The sequence below is a fragment of the Equus caballus genome, chromosome 25 (assembly GCF_041296265.1).
Source record: "Equus caballus isolate H_3958 breed thoroughbred chromosome 25, TB-T2T, whole genome shotgun sequence".
NCBI lineage: Eukaryota > Metazoa > Chordata > Mammalia > Perissodactyla > Equidae > Equus > Equus caballus.
The window spans coordinates 37,081,381-37,096,130 of NC_091708.1; the positions used below are offsets into that span (position 1 = coordinate 37,081,381).

Genomic DNA, 14,750 nt, shown 5'->3' on the forward strand with positions numbered 1-14,750 from the left:
CAACTGCATCCTAGAAGAACACACAGCTGGGAAATCTTCCCTGAAAACGGGACATAGAAGATACAAGACCAGACCTCAACATCACTCAGGTATCCAGTTCAGACCCAGTGCAGCAAGAGGCAAACGCTCACCCCAATTTAAGCAACTGAAAATCTGGGAAGGACACTGTTGCTCCCTCTGTGGAATCTAGCCAGGAGCCAGGGAAGATGCTCCTCCTCTTGAAAATAACCAGATGGTACTGTCATGATCTACGAGCCAAAGGAATACTCCTCCTCCCACTCTCATCGAGCATACGTTTAATCCTACTAATCCAGAGTCCAACAGGAGCGACATCTTTACCCCAGATGCCAAAAACCAGCAGAGGCTGTCCCACTCAAGAAGCCCCCAGCCAGCCCTACAATCATCTAAGAACAGTGCTTCTCGAAACATGAGGCTGGATGGAGCAGTAATGGTGCCACTGTAGCGCCTTAAGGCACAAGAGAGAACTTCTGAAATGAATGATATTTACCCTGGCTCACAGCACAGGGAACACAGTAGAGCTGCTGGGCACCTCACACCTTGGCCCAGACCAACAGCTGCCCACTTATTTATTTCAGTCTGTCTCTTTAGCAGCGGTGGTAGTGGTGAGTTGGGTTAACTTTATTCCTTTCACTATTCCGAATCTTCAAATGCTGCTCAATGTCCAAGTAGAGGATCCAGGAAGCTTTGAACATATAAGTTCTTATATCCCTAGTGGTCCTTGTATCCCCTGAGGACGTCCCTTCTCCTCTCCAAAAAAGGTCATAGAGCAGCAACATCTCACTGTGAAGATTTGAGTCTCCTCACATATACTCTGCTTCCTCAGATGCCCTCACCTTATGCTTCTGTCACTCCATCTCAAGCCACAGACGTTCATGCTTAGCTTGTAACCCAGCCAATCTCCTCAGATTAAGATGTAGCAACTTGGGCCTCGGGTTTTGGGAAGAAGCATTTGCCGTTCTGAATCCTCACAGGGATGACAACATAAGTAGTGGGGGGGAAGTTTGCAGAATGGATTCAGGATCCCATAATTCAACAAAACTTTATCAAGCCTATACTCTGTGTTGTCTTCTGGGGATACAATCAGACACAGTGCCTGACTCACAGAAGCATGGAGGCTGGTGGTGGAGATACACAAGCTTAATTATAAAACAACAAAATCATGCTGCAACAGAGGGACACACAAGGTGCTATGAGATCTCAGAGGCAGGAGGCACTAACTGTTCGGGGCAATCAGATCAGGCCTCCTAAGCAGGCTCCTATACAAGCCCGGGGGGAAGGGGTTGGAGAGGAAGCAGCACTCCGGTAAAGGGCAGCACATGCAAAGGAAGAACAGACAAGTTCAGCATGACCGGGGGCAGGGTGAAGACAACTCCCAAGTCTGTGGCTCAGACCCTGGATGAATAACATTATTCGGGGCAAAAACACAGGAGGGCGAGGGCGTTTGATAGGAAAGAAAAACAGTTTTGGCTATGTTGGCCCATCTTTATGGGTCTCTTACTAATAACATTAATAATAGCAATAGTAATAACTATAACCACACAGGGCGGTGGCAGCAGCAGCTATAGTGTCCAGGGCATGTGCAAGCACTTCCCATTATCTCTAGTCCTCACAACCACCCTTCACTGTGTCCATGCATAAGGAAACTGAGGTTTAGGGATTAGCCCAAAGGCACACACCTTAGTGACAGATTAAGGATTCAAACCCAGGTCTTCTAGATCTAAAGCCTGTACTTATCACCTGAACTTGAGAGATACAGGTGACCCGTTCCAGTGAAAACCAAAAGAACAACCAAGTCCTATACAAGTCACTGTGTTAGACAGAGTTAGGGACAGAAGAAGAATCAGTCACCAATTTCCATGTAGTTTTCTTGTGCACCATATCCCACATGGAGCCCTCCTCTTCACTTTGGCTGTTTTACTGGAGGCCCTTAGCACCTAAGGTGCTATAGCTAACACCGTACTTAATGGTGAGGAAAATCAAAGCTTTCCCACTAAGGTCAGGTACAAGGCAGGATGTCCCCTTTCACCACTCCTTTTTGACATTGTACTGGAAGTCCTGGCTAAGGCAATAAGGCAAGAAAAGGAAATGAAAGGTATACAGATTGGGAAGGAAAACATAAAATTGTCTTTTTTTCAAATGACATGATTGTCTACTTAGAAAATCCAAATGAATTAACAAAAAACCTCCCAGAACTAATAAGTGATTATTGCAAGGTTGCAGGATACAAGGTTAATATACAAAAGTCAATTGCTTTCCTATATACCAACAACCAACAAGTGGAATTTGAAATTAAAAAACACAATACCATTTATTTTAAGACCCTCAAAAATGAAAAACTTGGGTATAAATCTAACAAAATAGGTCCAAGATCTATATGAAGAAAACTACAAAACTCTGATGAATGAAATTTTTAAAAACTAAATAAATGGAGAGATATTCCATGTTTACAGATAGGAAAACTCAGTACTGTCAAGACGTCAGTTCTTCCCAACTTGATCTATAGATTCAAAGCAATCCCAGACAAAATCCCAGCAAATTATTTTATGGATATCAACAAACTGATTCTAAAGTTTATATGGAGAGGCAAAAGACCCAGAATAGCCAACACAATATTGAAGAAGAACAAAGTCGGAGGACTGATGCTATTTGGCTTCAAGACTTACTATAAAGTTACAGTAATCAAGACAGTATGGTACTGGGGCTGGCCCCGTGGCCGAGTGGTTAAGTTTGCGCGCTCCACTCCAGGCAGCCCAGTGTTTCGTTGGTTCGAATCCTGGGCGCGGACATGGCACTGCTCGTCAAACCACGCTGAGGCGGCGTCCCACATGCCACAACTAGAAGGACCCACAATGAAGAATATACAACTGTGTACCGGGGGGGCTTTGGGGAGAAAAAGGAAAAAAATAAAATCTTTAAAAAAACCAAAAAAAGACAGTATGGTACTGACAAAAAAACAGACAAACAGATCAATGGAACTGAATAGAGAGCCCAGAAATAGGCTCTCATAAATATAGTCAACTGATCTTTGACAAAGGAACAAAGGCAATACAATGGAGCAAAGATAGCCTCTTCAACAAATGGTGCTGGAACAACTGGACATCCATATGTAAAAAAGTGAATGGAGACACAGACCTTACATCCTTCATAAAAATGAACTCAAAATGGATCACAGACTTAAATGTAAAACTCAAAACTATGAAACTCCTGTAAGATAAAACAGGAGAAAACCTAGATGACCTTGGGTATGGCAGCAACTTATTAAATACACCACCAAAGGCATGAACCATGAAAGAAATAATTGATAAGCCGGACTTCAACAAAATTAGAAACTTCTGCTCTGCTTAGGACAATGTCAAGAGAATGAGAAGAAAAGCCAGACTGGAAGAAAAATCTGCAAAAGAGATGTCTGATAAAGGACTGTTCTCTAAAATATAAAAGAAACTCTTAAAACTCAACAATAAAGAAAAAAACCCTCAGCAATAAGAAAACAAACAACCCAACAGAATAAGGCAAAGAAAAAAAAGTGTAAGAATTGGAAAGAAAGAAACAAAGCTGTCTTCATTTACAGATGATATGACTGCTATTAAGGAAACTCAAAGACCCTAGAGATTCATTGTTAAGCTTAACAAAAGGTGTGCAAAGAAATTAATACACAAAAATAATATTTCCATATGCCAGCAATGAATAGAAAAAGTCATTTTTAAAATGACACAATTTAGAACTGGTATAAAAAAATAAAGCACCTAGGAATAAATTCAACAACAGATAAACTTTTACGGAGAAAACTACAGAACCTTCTGGAAAGCCATCTAAAAAAAACAAACAAACAAACAGGGGCTGGCCCCGTGGCCGAGAGGTTAAGTTCGCGCGCTCCGCTGCAGGTGGCCCAGTGTTTCGTTGGTTCGAATCCTGGGCGCGGACGTGGCACTGCTCATCAAACCACGCTGAGGCAGCGTCCCACATGCCACAACTAGAAGGACCCACAACAAAGAATATACAACTATGTACCGGGGGGGCTTTGGGGAGAAAAAGGAAAAAACAAACAAACAAAACAAAACAGCAGCACTGAATATCTGGGGAGACCGACCACGTTCTTGGATAAGAAAATTCACATCATAAAGTAATCACTGCTCCCCAAATGCATCTACAGATTCAATGCAATTCCAATCAATATCCCACAGGTTTTTTAAGGAGTTTGTCAAACTATTCTGTGGAAGAGCAACAGGCCAAGAATATTCAAAATACTCCTAAAAAAAGTAGGTGGGGAGACTTGGCTTACCAGACACCAAGACTTATCTGAATACCACAGCTAGTGAGGCGATGTATAGTATTATGCAAATACCACAGTGGCATACACCCCAAAGTACAGGAGTGGTTCCACATGCATTTGGAAAACTGAATTGAGACAAAGCTGGCACTGCAGATCAGTGAGAAGACAAGAGATTTCTCAATACATGGTACCAACACAATTAAAAAAAAAAGAATAAAGGTCCTTTTCTCACACCAAAATCACATGTTAGGCATATTAAAGACTTGAATATAAAAGGCAAATAAAAGACGAATATAAAAGGCACATAAAAGACTTGAATATAAAACTTTCAGATAATAATACATATATGAGAATAACATTATGATTCTGAGTAAGGAAAGATTTCTTAAAAAATACAAAAGCATAAACTTAAAGGAAAACAATAAATTCAACTGTAATAAAATTAAAAGCATACGTTCATCAGAAGAGACCGTAAAGAGTGGGAAGACACGGCGCCGGCCCTGTGGCCGAGTGGTTGAGTTCGCGCACTCCGCTGCAGCGGCACAGGGTTTCACCAGTTTGAATCCTGGGCACGGACATGGCACCGCTCATCAAGCCACGCTGAGGCAGCGTCCCACATGCCACAACCAGAAGGACCCACAACTAAAAACACACAACTATGTACTTGGGGGCTTTGGGAGAAAACGGAAAAATAAAATCTTTAAAAAAAAAAAAAAGAGTGGGAAGACAAACCCAAAACTAGAAGACATTTGCAACCTATATAACTGACAAAGGAGTGTGGCAGCCAGGACATATATCAACAACTATAACTAAAGAGAAAAGACAGAAAACGCAACAGAGAATGAGCAAAAGATTTGAACCAGCACTTCACGGGAGAGCATGAACAACTGATAAACATACGAAAAGGTGCTGAACTTCATTAGCAAAGCAAATTAAAATCACTATGAGATAATATTTCACACTCACCAGACTGGCAAAAATTAAAAGTTTGAGAATATCCCATATTGGCAAGGAAACAGAACAAGCCAAAATCTTGTACACTGCTGGTGAGAGTATGTAAATTACTACAACTACCAGGGGAAAACAATTGGGCATTATCTAGTAAAGCTGAAAAAGTACAAATCTTTTCAACCATCCTTTTCACATCTCAAATATATTCTTGCACAGGCAGATGAAAGTTCACAGCAGCCTTGCTTGTGAAAGACCAGAAACACCCTAATGTCCACTGTCAACAGAATAGATAAATAAATTCTAGGATCTTCATACTATACCAACGAGAAAAGAATAAATTATAGCTGCATGGGTCCACATGAACGGTCTCCAGGAATACAATGTTGAGCACAAAAAGTTAGTTTTAGAATACCTACAGCACGATTTCATTTATATAATGTTAACACGCAGGAGAAATGAAAGAAGATACCGTTTACGGATAAAATACGGTAAGATGATAAAGCAAAGCAAGGAAATGGAACAATTTCTGGATAGTGCTTACTTCTGAAGGAAAAAGGAACGGGCTGGAATAATGAAAGGCACACCAGGAAGGAACCTCAACAATAAACGTACTGTTCTTTTTCTTAACTTAGGTGGTAGCTACTTGGGGCTTCATTGCCTTGTTATATCCTCTATTTAACTTAATCACAAAACTACCCTTCCTGGGCCGGCCTGGTGGTGCAGCGGTTACGTTTGCACGTTCCGCTTCGGTGGCCTGGGGTTCGCCAGTTCGGATCCTGGGTGCGGACAAGCCACGCTGTTGCAGGCATCCCATATATAAAGTAGAGGAAAATGGGCATGGATGTTAGCTCAGGGCCAGCCTTCCTCAGCAAAAAGAGGAGGATTGGCAGCAGATGTTAACTCAGGGCTAATCTTCCTTAAAAACAAAACAAAAACAAAAAACTGCCCTTCCTCTAGCGCTCTCTTAGCCTGATACTGACAGTCTCAGCCACTCAGGTGCTTAAGCCAGAAACCCGCAAATCATTCCTAAGCCCTTCTTCTCTCTTGCTCGCCTCCTATGTTTATTACATTGGACAGTGGGTCAATCTCGTCATCATTTCTTAAATCTGTCTACTCCCCCACTATCTTCACTAACACTCTTGTCAAAGCCACCATCTCACGCCTGGACAACTGTAAGAGCTTCCGAACTGGAAACCTTTTCGATGTTTCCTCCTAAGAGCCAGAGTAATCCCTCTTACTCTGTGTGTCACCCTTCCAGCCTTCTTCCAGTTCCTTGGATGTGCTAATCCTTTTACAGCCTCAGAGTGTCTAGGTTTATTATTTTTGCTGTTTCCTGCTTGAAATTCTCTCCCATCGTCCTTTCCCCTGCAGCCTCAGCAGTCCACCTCAGCTCGAGTTACTTCCTCAAGGGGAGCGTTCTATGACTTCGAGGCTAGAGCTGATTTGATGCCCTCTTGTAGGATCGCACAGCATTCTGTAGTCTTCCCTCATAGCACGCGTCACAGCTTTAATTATATGATTATGTGATTATTGATTACTGTCTGACTTCCTCTCTGCACTGTAAGTTCCACAAAAGCAAAGGTGGTATCTGTTTTGCTAATCATAGTACTTCTAACGCCCAGCAGAGAGCAGAGCCTGGCACATAGTAAAACGCAAATCTTATTTTTAGAATGAATGAGGGAACTTAGTGTCTGGAAAATTAGTTTTTCCAATTATAAAATGGATGAATGGTCTAACTGCTATCAAGGGTCCCTTGAATCCCAAAGTTTTGTGTCTGTTATCCCCTCTAACCCCACTCCCCAAATGTATTCTGCACCCTTCTGCCTTCTCTGCCTTCTGCTATGCTACTCGTCTTTGAAATTCCAGCTCTACCAGGAAGAGTTTCTTGACAGCTGTGCTGGAAATGCATTCTGCCTATGGCATATCTTTGGCATTTGAAAGATTTATTTCACTTATTTGGGACTTGTTGAGTTGTGAATTATTTTTCTTGTGGCCACATGTTTAAGTTCTACAATGAAACTGTAAACCTCTGAGAAAAAACAATATATGTGCCTATATTTTCAGTTCACTGAGGGTAGAGATCTTGCATCACAGTCATTCATTCACGTAAGATCTATTTACTGGGTGCTCCTTGCTGTGCGGCAGCAAAGCCCAGTAGAACAAGCATAAGTTTTGGAGTAAGACTTGGATTAGACTCCAGCTGTGTCACTACTGTATAACTTTGAACAAGGTATGTAACCTCTCTTAGTTCCACTTAGGTACCTCTAAGTATGCTAATAGTTAGCCAGAAGGGATATACAGACTTCTGTTTACACAAATCTTTCTGTCCTGTAATGATGCTGTTAAGTCTCTGTTACACTTGAGATTAGTGGTTCTCAAGGGATGAGGGGAGGGTTTGTGGCACCACCTGCTGGGGAGTGTTTTGTCATATGAGGGGAAGGGTTGGACTGTCAATGCCTGAAGGATGCTGCTGGTGTTCAGAACCCAGGGGCCAGGAAAGCTAAATGTCCCATAATGCAAGGGGCAATCATACAATACAAACTGTTCTGGTCAAAATGGTGAAAGAAACATATCATTGAGAAATACTACAGTCAATAAAAATATTATTATTGGTCATCTTTATAGTCTCGGAATTTAGCACAAGCCTAGAGTAGGAGGGCAATAAATGTATGCTGGAGAAACAATAACAAAAAAGAATTGTAATGAAATCATTTATGCGCTTTAGAGCAAACTGGATTAGAACCAGGGATGTCAAAGGGACAACCCTGGCCACGTCAACTATGATGGTTAACGTTTTCTCATGCTCGAAGTCCATCATGTGGTACTTTAAGACATATCTGATGGTGTCGTTTGAGAATTCCTCTCAGGACAATACTGACCTCTTCTGCTAAGCAACCCTTGTTCCGTTGCATGGCTACTTCCATGTGAATGCAGCCTGGCTAGACCAGGGACTAAGGCAATGTGGACTGCATGAGAAACAGAAATTTCACCAGCCATCCTGAGGCGGAAATTTCCGACAGAATTAGTTTTTACCCCATTCATGAATCCCAGGAACCTGGCTCCGCTTCTAGTACTCTACTTACCTTTTGCAAATCAACAGAAAGCTGCTGAATGAATGCTTGGAGCTCTTGTTCCTTTTGCTCCAGGGCTGTGATCTTATTTTCTGCACCTGTTTTTGAAGCTGTCACATGATCTCTTCATTGAAAGAAAGGAGACAATGAACACATTTGGATATCTCACCTAAGACATTCTTCCACAGGTAAAATACAGATGGTTCTGTATATGTAAGGGCTGTAAACATTAGCCACGTGAAGATTATCAATGGGGAAGACTCCTTGGCTCTCTCTAAAGAGGAAGGTCAAAGAAGAAAAATTCCACCCAGGTTTAAGCAAGAAGTCCTGATCTGCCTTTGGTTCCTCAGCAGCTTAGGAACTGAAAGATAGTGATTGCTTGGCAGGGTGGAGGGGTTCTGAGCCTAGGCAGGTGAAGGGGCACGAGGGTTTGGGGGTTAGAGGGTCTGGCGCCCTAGGTAGGTAAGGACAAGTCCAGAAGCCTTTGGCAGAAGTGAGATCAGAAAGCGCTGCGATGAGCAGTGGGGAAAGGCGGGTGGGCTGCAGCCAGAGCTACACTAACACCCCTTCCCACGGCCCCACAGACCAAGAAGGACCTCTGCTCTTCCAGCGTCGAGCAGCGTCTCTGCAGCTCCTCCAGCTTCCGGCTTAAGTCCGATGACATCCGACTGGAGGTCATCAACTCCTCCTGGGTGCAACTAAGTTCTCTGGTTCGCGCCTCCAACTCTTGCTCCATTTTCCCCAGACTTTCTTCTTTCTTTAAAAGCTGATACAAAGATACAAAGTTTCACTAGGCCACTACTAAGACATACACTTAAAAAAGGTGTCTAGACCAATAAGCCAAACTTTTATAACATTTTTGTGAGCTTACAGGGGAGCTTATGTGCTTAGCAGTTTAAAAAGAAAGAAAAAGGAAATAGATTTCAAACAGCACTTTTCCATTTTAATAAATTGAAAAACACACAAATATGATTAATATCAAAGAGTGCTAAGGTGTGTTTATCAACAATTAGTGATGACTAGCAAAATCAGAGTCATTACTCATCTCTTCAGGATTTAGCTACGGAAACAAAAATGCGCACCATGTGCTTTACTTTACTCAGTTCCTGCTGCTGGAAGCCCTCTAATTCATCCATTTCATCTCTCCTTTGGAAAAGATTCAAACTCTGGCTCTTCATTTCCTGTAACTGAGCTGTCAGAAACCTTTTCTCCTATGTGGAAGAAGAGGATATCAACTCAGGCAACTAGGACATTAGAAATCCATGTTATGTGAGCAGAATTCTTAATAAAAGAAAATTTTAAGGAAATCTCTTATCAGCAGACAATAATACTTTGATAATGGAAAGCTTTACGGTAATTATTTACACAATTACCTACAAATTCTTTAAGTTAAAAGTACACATGTTTTAAATCATAGTTGTGAATAAGGGGAACAAGGGGAACAATTACTTAACACTTTAAAGTTCTGAAGTTTGATCAGCAATTTCAGATATCCATTTTACACGTCTATTCTCAGCACCATACTGAACTGGCTGAATAACAAGAATAACTGGAGGAAGACCAAATACCCTTTGAAAATTAGACACATTTAAGTAGAACTTGCTTCAGTTAGCAACTGTCAGCAAGTCAAGGAAAATTAGACATGACTTGTGTTAGCAGGTTATAATTTACTCAACGATAGCTTCCCAAGACGCATTCTCTTAAAGGCAAACTCTGCTGTTGCAGTTTCCAATTCTTGATTGAAAAGAAATTAAAAGAGCCTAAAAATAACACTTCCGAAAATCACAGTGGCTTCAAAGACCTACATAGATGTCTCATCACTCTTTTCCAGTCTAAAATATCTTCCAACCCCTCCTTTGAGTGGAAAAAAAAAAACAGAGAAAATCCCCTTGGTGAACTCAAGTGAGTTTTATTTGGTTTTGTTCTATATGGATCTCCCTTTACCATAATTTTATTTTATCTTTTTGGTGAGGAAGACTGGCCCTGAGTGAACATCTGTTGCCAATCTTCCTGTTTTTGCTGAGGGAGATTGTCGCTGAGCTAACATCTGTGCCAGTCCTCCTCTATTTTGTATGTGGAATGTCCCCACAGCTTGGCTTGATGAGTGGTGTGTAGGTCTGCACCCAGGATCCAAACCTGTGAACCCTGAAGCAGAGCATGTGAACTTAACCACTACGTCATAGGGACAGCCCTGCTTTACCATAATTCTAAAAGATAAAAAAATAGATAAATGAGAATTTCAACTGCTACAATCTTTTTTTCTTTCTTTTTTTTTTCCTCTCCAAATCCCCCCAGTATACAGTTGTATATATATATTGTTTTAGTTGTGGGTCCTTCTGGTTGTAGCATGTGGGATGCTGCCTCAGCATGGCCTGACGAGCGGTGCCATGTCTGTGCACAGGATCCAAACTGGTGAAACCCTAGGTCACCAAAGTGGAGTGCATGAACTTAACCACTCGGCCACAGGGCCGGCCCCAGCTACAATCTTAAGAGTTTCCTCTAAGACAAGAAAACTTTAACCTAACCCATACCTCCATATTTAAGAAGAACATCATCAACACCACATGTTTAAAGATTTTTTTTTTTAAGGAAGATTAGCTCTGAGCTAACATCTGCTGCCAATCCTCCTCTTTTTGCTGAGGAAGACTGGCCCTCAGCGCACATCTGTGCCTATCTTCCTCTACTTTATATGTGGGACGCCTACCACAGCATGGCTTGCCAAGTGGCACCATTTCCGCACCAGGGATCCAAACCCGCAAACCCCAGGCTGCTGAAGCAGAACGTGCACACCTAACCGCTGCGCCACTGGGCCAGCCCCTAAAGATTTTTTTTTTAAAGCAAAAGTTTCTTTGGGAGATAGCTTGACTTTTCTCTAATTCTTTCCTTACATAAACATGTTACAGTATTCTGATAGCTTGATAATCAGATTTCTACAGAATACACAAAGAAAAATGCTAGTTTAACTTGGTGTTTTACTACAAGAATGGAGCAATAATAAAACTCATCTGTTTAATAAAATTAACAGTAAATATATTTTGCAACTGAATATATCAATCTAAGAAATAATTTTTCTACCATAAAGGGTAATTTAGGAGTAGTAAGCATATAATTCAGGCTGAAGTAGCTGACTATTGATTATTTTCAATTAAAATGTTTTTCTACTTGTAGGCTTGAAATTCCATCTTCCTGTTCATGTCTAGGAGCCAGAATCATATTGCATAAGGCACCTACACAGTGCCACACAAGCTATGGAACTAGAATAATCAACGCTCCTCCTCTGTGTCTAGTCAAGAGGCCCTCTTATCTGCTCAGTGCTGAGCCTTGAGGACTGCTCTCCTTCCCCACTGCCTCCTCAAAGAGTATTCCTGACGTTACTACCGTGTCAATCAGGGCCCTAGCAGGATACAGACTCAATTTAGGCATTTTGAGCAGAGTTTAACAGAGACTTTTTAAAGCTGTGGGTGGGGTAAGAAAACCTAAAAGAGATAATTTGCTAGTAACAGTTGAACAGGAAGGGACAAAGGGATGAAGAGGTTACAAGAAACCCAGGGACAGAAACTATGTCAGAGAGCAAACCAAAGGTCCAACTGAAGCTGTGACCTTTAGCCATGGGACGCAACTAAATGGAAGGGATCCCACATCAAGATGAATAAACATCCCAAACACACTCTTCCACATATAGTTCTTTGGGTGTCCTCACTGGTGGAAGCCAATCAGAAGCCGGAGGGCCGTGGAGCCCTGCTGATGCAGTCCCTGTCAGCCTTCAGGCACCCAGAGAAAGGGAAGAGAGGGGCTGAGAGTACATCATGAAGGGCAAACAAAAGATACCCAGCACGCCCACCAAGAAAGGGGAAGACACGAGCTTTTCAAGTCACTGTCTAATCATCCAGTGTCCTGCTTCCAAGAGAGGGCACAGCAATCAACACACTGGGTACTGGAGAAACCATTTTCTGAGCCCCTGAGAAGAGGCCAACATTGATAAGGAGATAAAAATAAAGATGAACTAACCTTTTCAAGCTGATCCATTTTTTCTGACCATTCCTAAAACAAAATAATAAAAAGTACAGTTTCCAGGGAGAGTATCAGTAATACCAAGATTTTCCAAAAACAAAACAATCTAACTCCCCCCCAAAAGCAACCAACAAATCAACCAACCAAAACAGCAAATTAAAAAATCCCATAAAGTTGGCCTAATATTAAGAAAGACAAGAGTCCTAAAAGAAGAAGAAAGTGAACTTAACATAAAATTCTAGAACACAAATATAAGCCTGCAGACTTTTACTAAGCTGTATCTGCTGTTCTGATGCAGCTTTTCAGCCCATTCCTGAGGGCTTTTCCATGAGTACTATTATTTTTTTCCTGCGAGTGGGCAGTCGGGACCAGCCAAGTTGATAACTCTGCAATTGATGTTCAGAAATTAATTTACTGAAAGGGGGGGCTCCAAAGCCCATGATAATTATTTTCCTTCTCATTTTAACAATATCCTTTCTGCAATTTGGCAGAAGTTAGAGGAAAAGGCATCATGCCCCTTATTCACAAATCACAGAACAGGGGAAAAAATAACCATTGGTTCAAAAGGCCAAGGCCATATCCCACTTGCCTACAATCAGAATCCATTAATTTTAGGTTATTTCTTCATTCAGATACACTCATACCATAGTTATCCACTAAGTATTGGTGAATGAGTTTCTTCCTGGCCAGTAAATATCCCAGCTGACTAATTTACTTTGTAAAACAGGTCAACCAACTACCTCATCTACTGTGGATGAAATAAACTATGCATTTTCTTAAATGAAATGTAATATAATAAACTGACCCTGTCTTAATAAATCAAGATTGCCATTGTAGCATCTTGATGCTTACCTTAAATTTAAAATGTCATTGAATAAAATATACTTCATAATTATTGTAACTGCCAGTAAAAGTATCATTTTTCTTTCTTATTGTCATTCATTCAGCATCTTTCAATGGATGGTACTATCGAGATTATAGGAGTTCCCCTATGTCTAGCTAGCTGCAGTTGAAAAAACTTAGAACAGAACTATGTACATCATGGGTGCTGGCCAGTTTGACAGCATCTTCTCCACTATAAAAGGCAAGCGTGTTGGGACTAGGCTTTGAGACGGGTTTTTAGAGGGCAGAGAACCTTTTCCTTACTTGGGACTCGCCACCACATTACGGACACACTAGTTCCCCTCTCCATTTTACAAAGCTACTCTTACATTCTGGACACATTTCATGACTATAACTGTAAAGTTTCTTGATAATTTCCCACCCTAAGGCCAAATGAAGTCTCTAGCAACTGATACATCATTCCTTTTCTCCTAGGTTGTAAATATTTTCTACTAAGTTTATGTCATGATTTTTGAAGTCATGTCACTAAGTGAAATCTTTCCACCAGTCTTGGGCAGTGCCACATATAAAATACCTGGTCCTTTCTGGCTAATGCCAAAGCCAGTCCTTCTGCCATTTTGGCTCTGTTGGCTTGGAATGTCTCATTCTGCTCTTGAAATTTCCGCATGGAAGCTGTTAACAAAGAGGCTCTATTTGAGATGTGGAAATATTTCAGAAACAGCATGACAAATAGCCCACGTAATTACTTTATAACTGTCACCTAACAAAAAAGGTCAAGGTCACATAAGTGGATTATGAGACTGGGAAAAATCAGATCCATCTCGACTTCCACAGAATCTGTTGGCCTTAGTAATAGACCACAGTTTTTTGTTTGTTTCCTGTTGTTTTTGTTTTTTGGTAATAGTCAAGAATATACATTTAGGAAGATGCCAAAAGGTAACTTTTTAAATGGAACAATGATAAAACGCTGAGTTAGGAAGGTCGCCAGAAGACATCAATGCTGTTGCTAAGTGATGGCTACTGCCATCTGGTATAAGTGGGGGAAAATAGATCATGCCCCTTATTCACCACTTTATCAGAATTAAAAAATAAATAAATCAAAACAAAAAAAATCTTTCTTTCACTTTGTTTTCCTTAAATAATTTTTTTAGCATATATTATATCAAGAAAAAATAACTTTCTACTACCGTTAGCATCTTTCTCAGATTGAACCCAAAGGAGAACATATGATTTAGGGTAGACTAAACAAAATACATGTTCTATTGTTGGAGGAGTGATGACAGAGATTTCCCCCAGTTACTGAACAGAGCAGCAATGAAGCCATAGCTAGAATCAAAGTCTCATGATCTAGGCCCAAGGGCTGGGTACTAGATTTTACCAAAATCTCAGGGCAGCCAAAAAACTGGTCAACTGGATGAAGACAAGCGGATACATATAACGACCTTCTCCTAAGAATGCCCATAGGCAACATAAAGATGAGCTGCATGTTTATAAATATCAGACAAATGTTATAGCAACCTGATTAAGAAGTATACTACTTATAAAATAAAGATTTGAGCTACGACAAAGGACAAATTTAACCA

The 14,750-nt window shown here is 41.0% G+C and overlaps 1 protein-coding gene across 10 annotated transcripts in view; it reads right to left on the bottom strand.

Annotated features, from left to right (window-relative positions):
• Positions 1–14,750, bottom strand: part of GOLGA1 (golgin A1) — a 47,651-nt gene that overhangs the window by 23,283 nt on the left and 9,618 nt on the right. For all 10 annotated transcript variants that reach the window (XR_011432648.1, XM_070251772.1, XM_070251774.1 and 7 more), the window contains 5 exons: positions 13,742–13,839; positions 12,322–12,354; positions 9,396–9,524; positions 8,910–9,079; positions 8,326–8,437 (listed from right to left, as the gene is read on the bottom strand). Coding sequence is in view for 9 of the 10 variants with exons in the window: in XM_070251772.1 (XP_070107873.1) it covers positions 8,326–8,437; positions 8,910–9,079; positions 9,396–9,524; positions 12,322–12,354; positions 13,742–13,839 (542 nt within the window). In the remaining variant the exon portion in view is untranslated. The remainder of the gene's footprint in view (positions 1–8,325; positions 8,438–8,909; positions 9,080–9,395; positions 9,525–12,321; positions 12,355–13,741; positions 13,840–14,750) is intronic.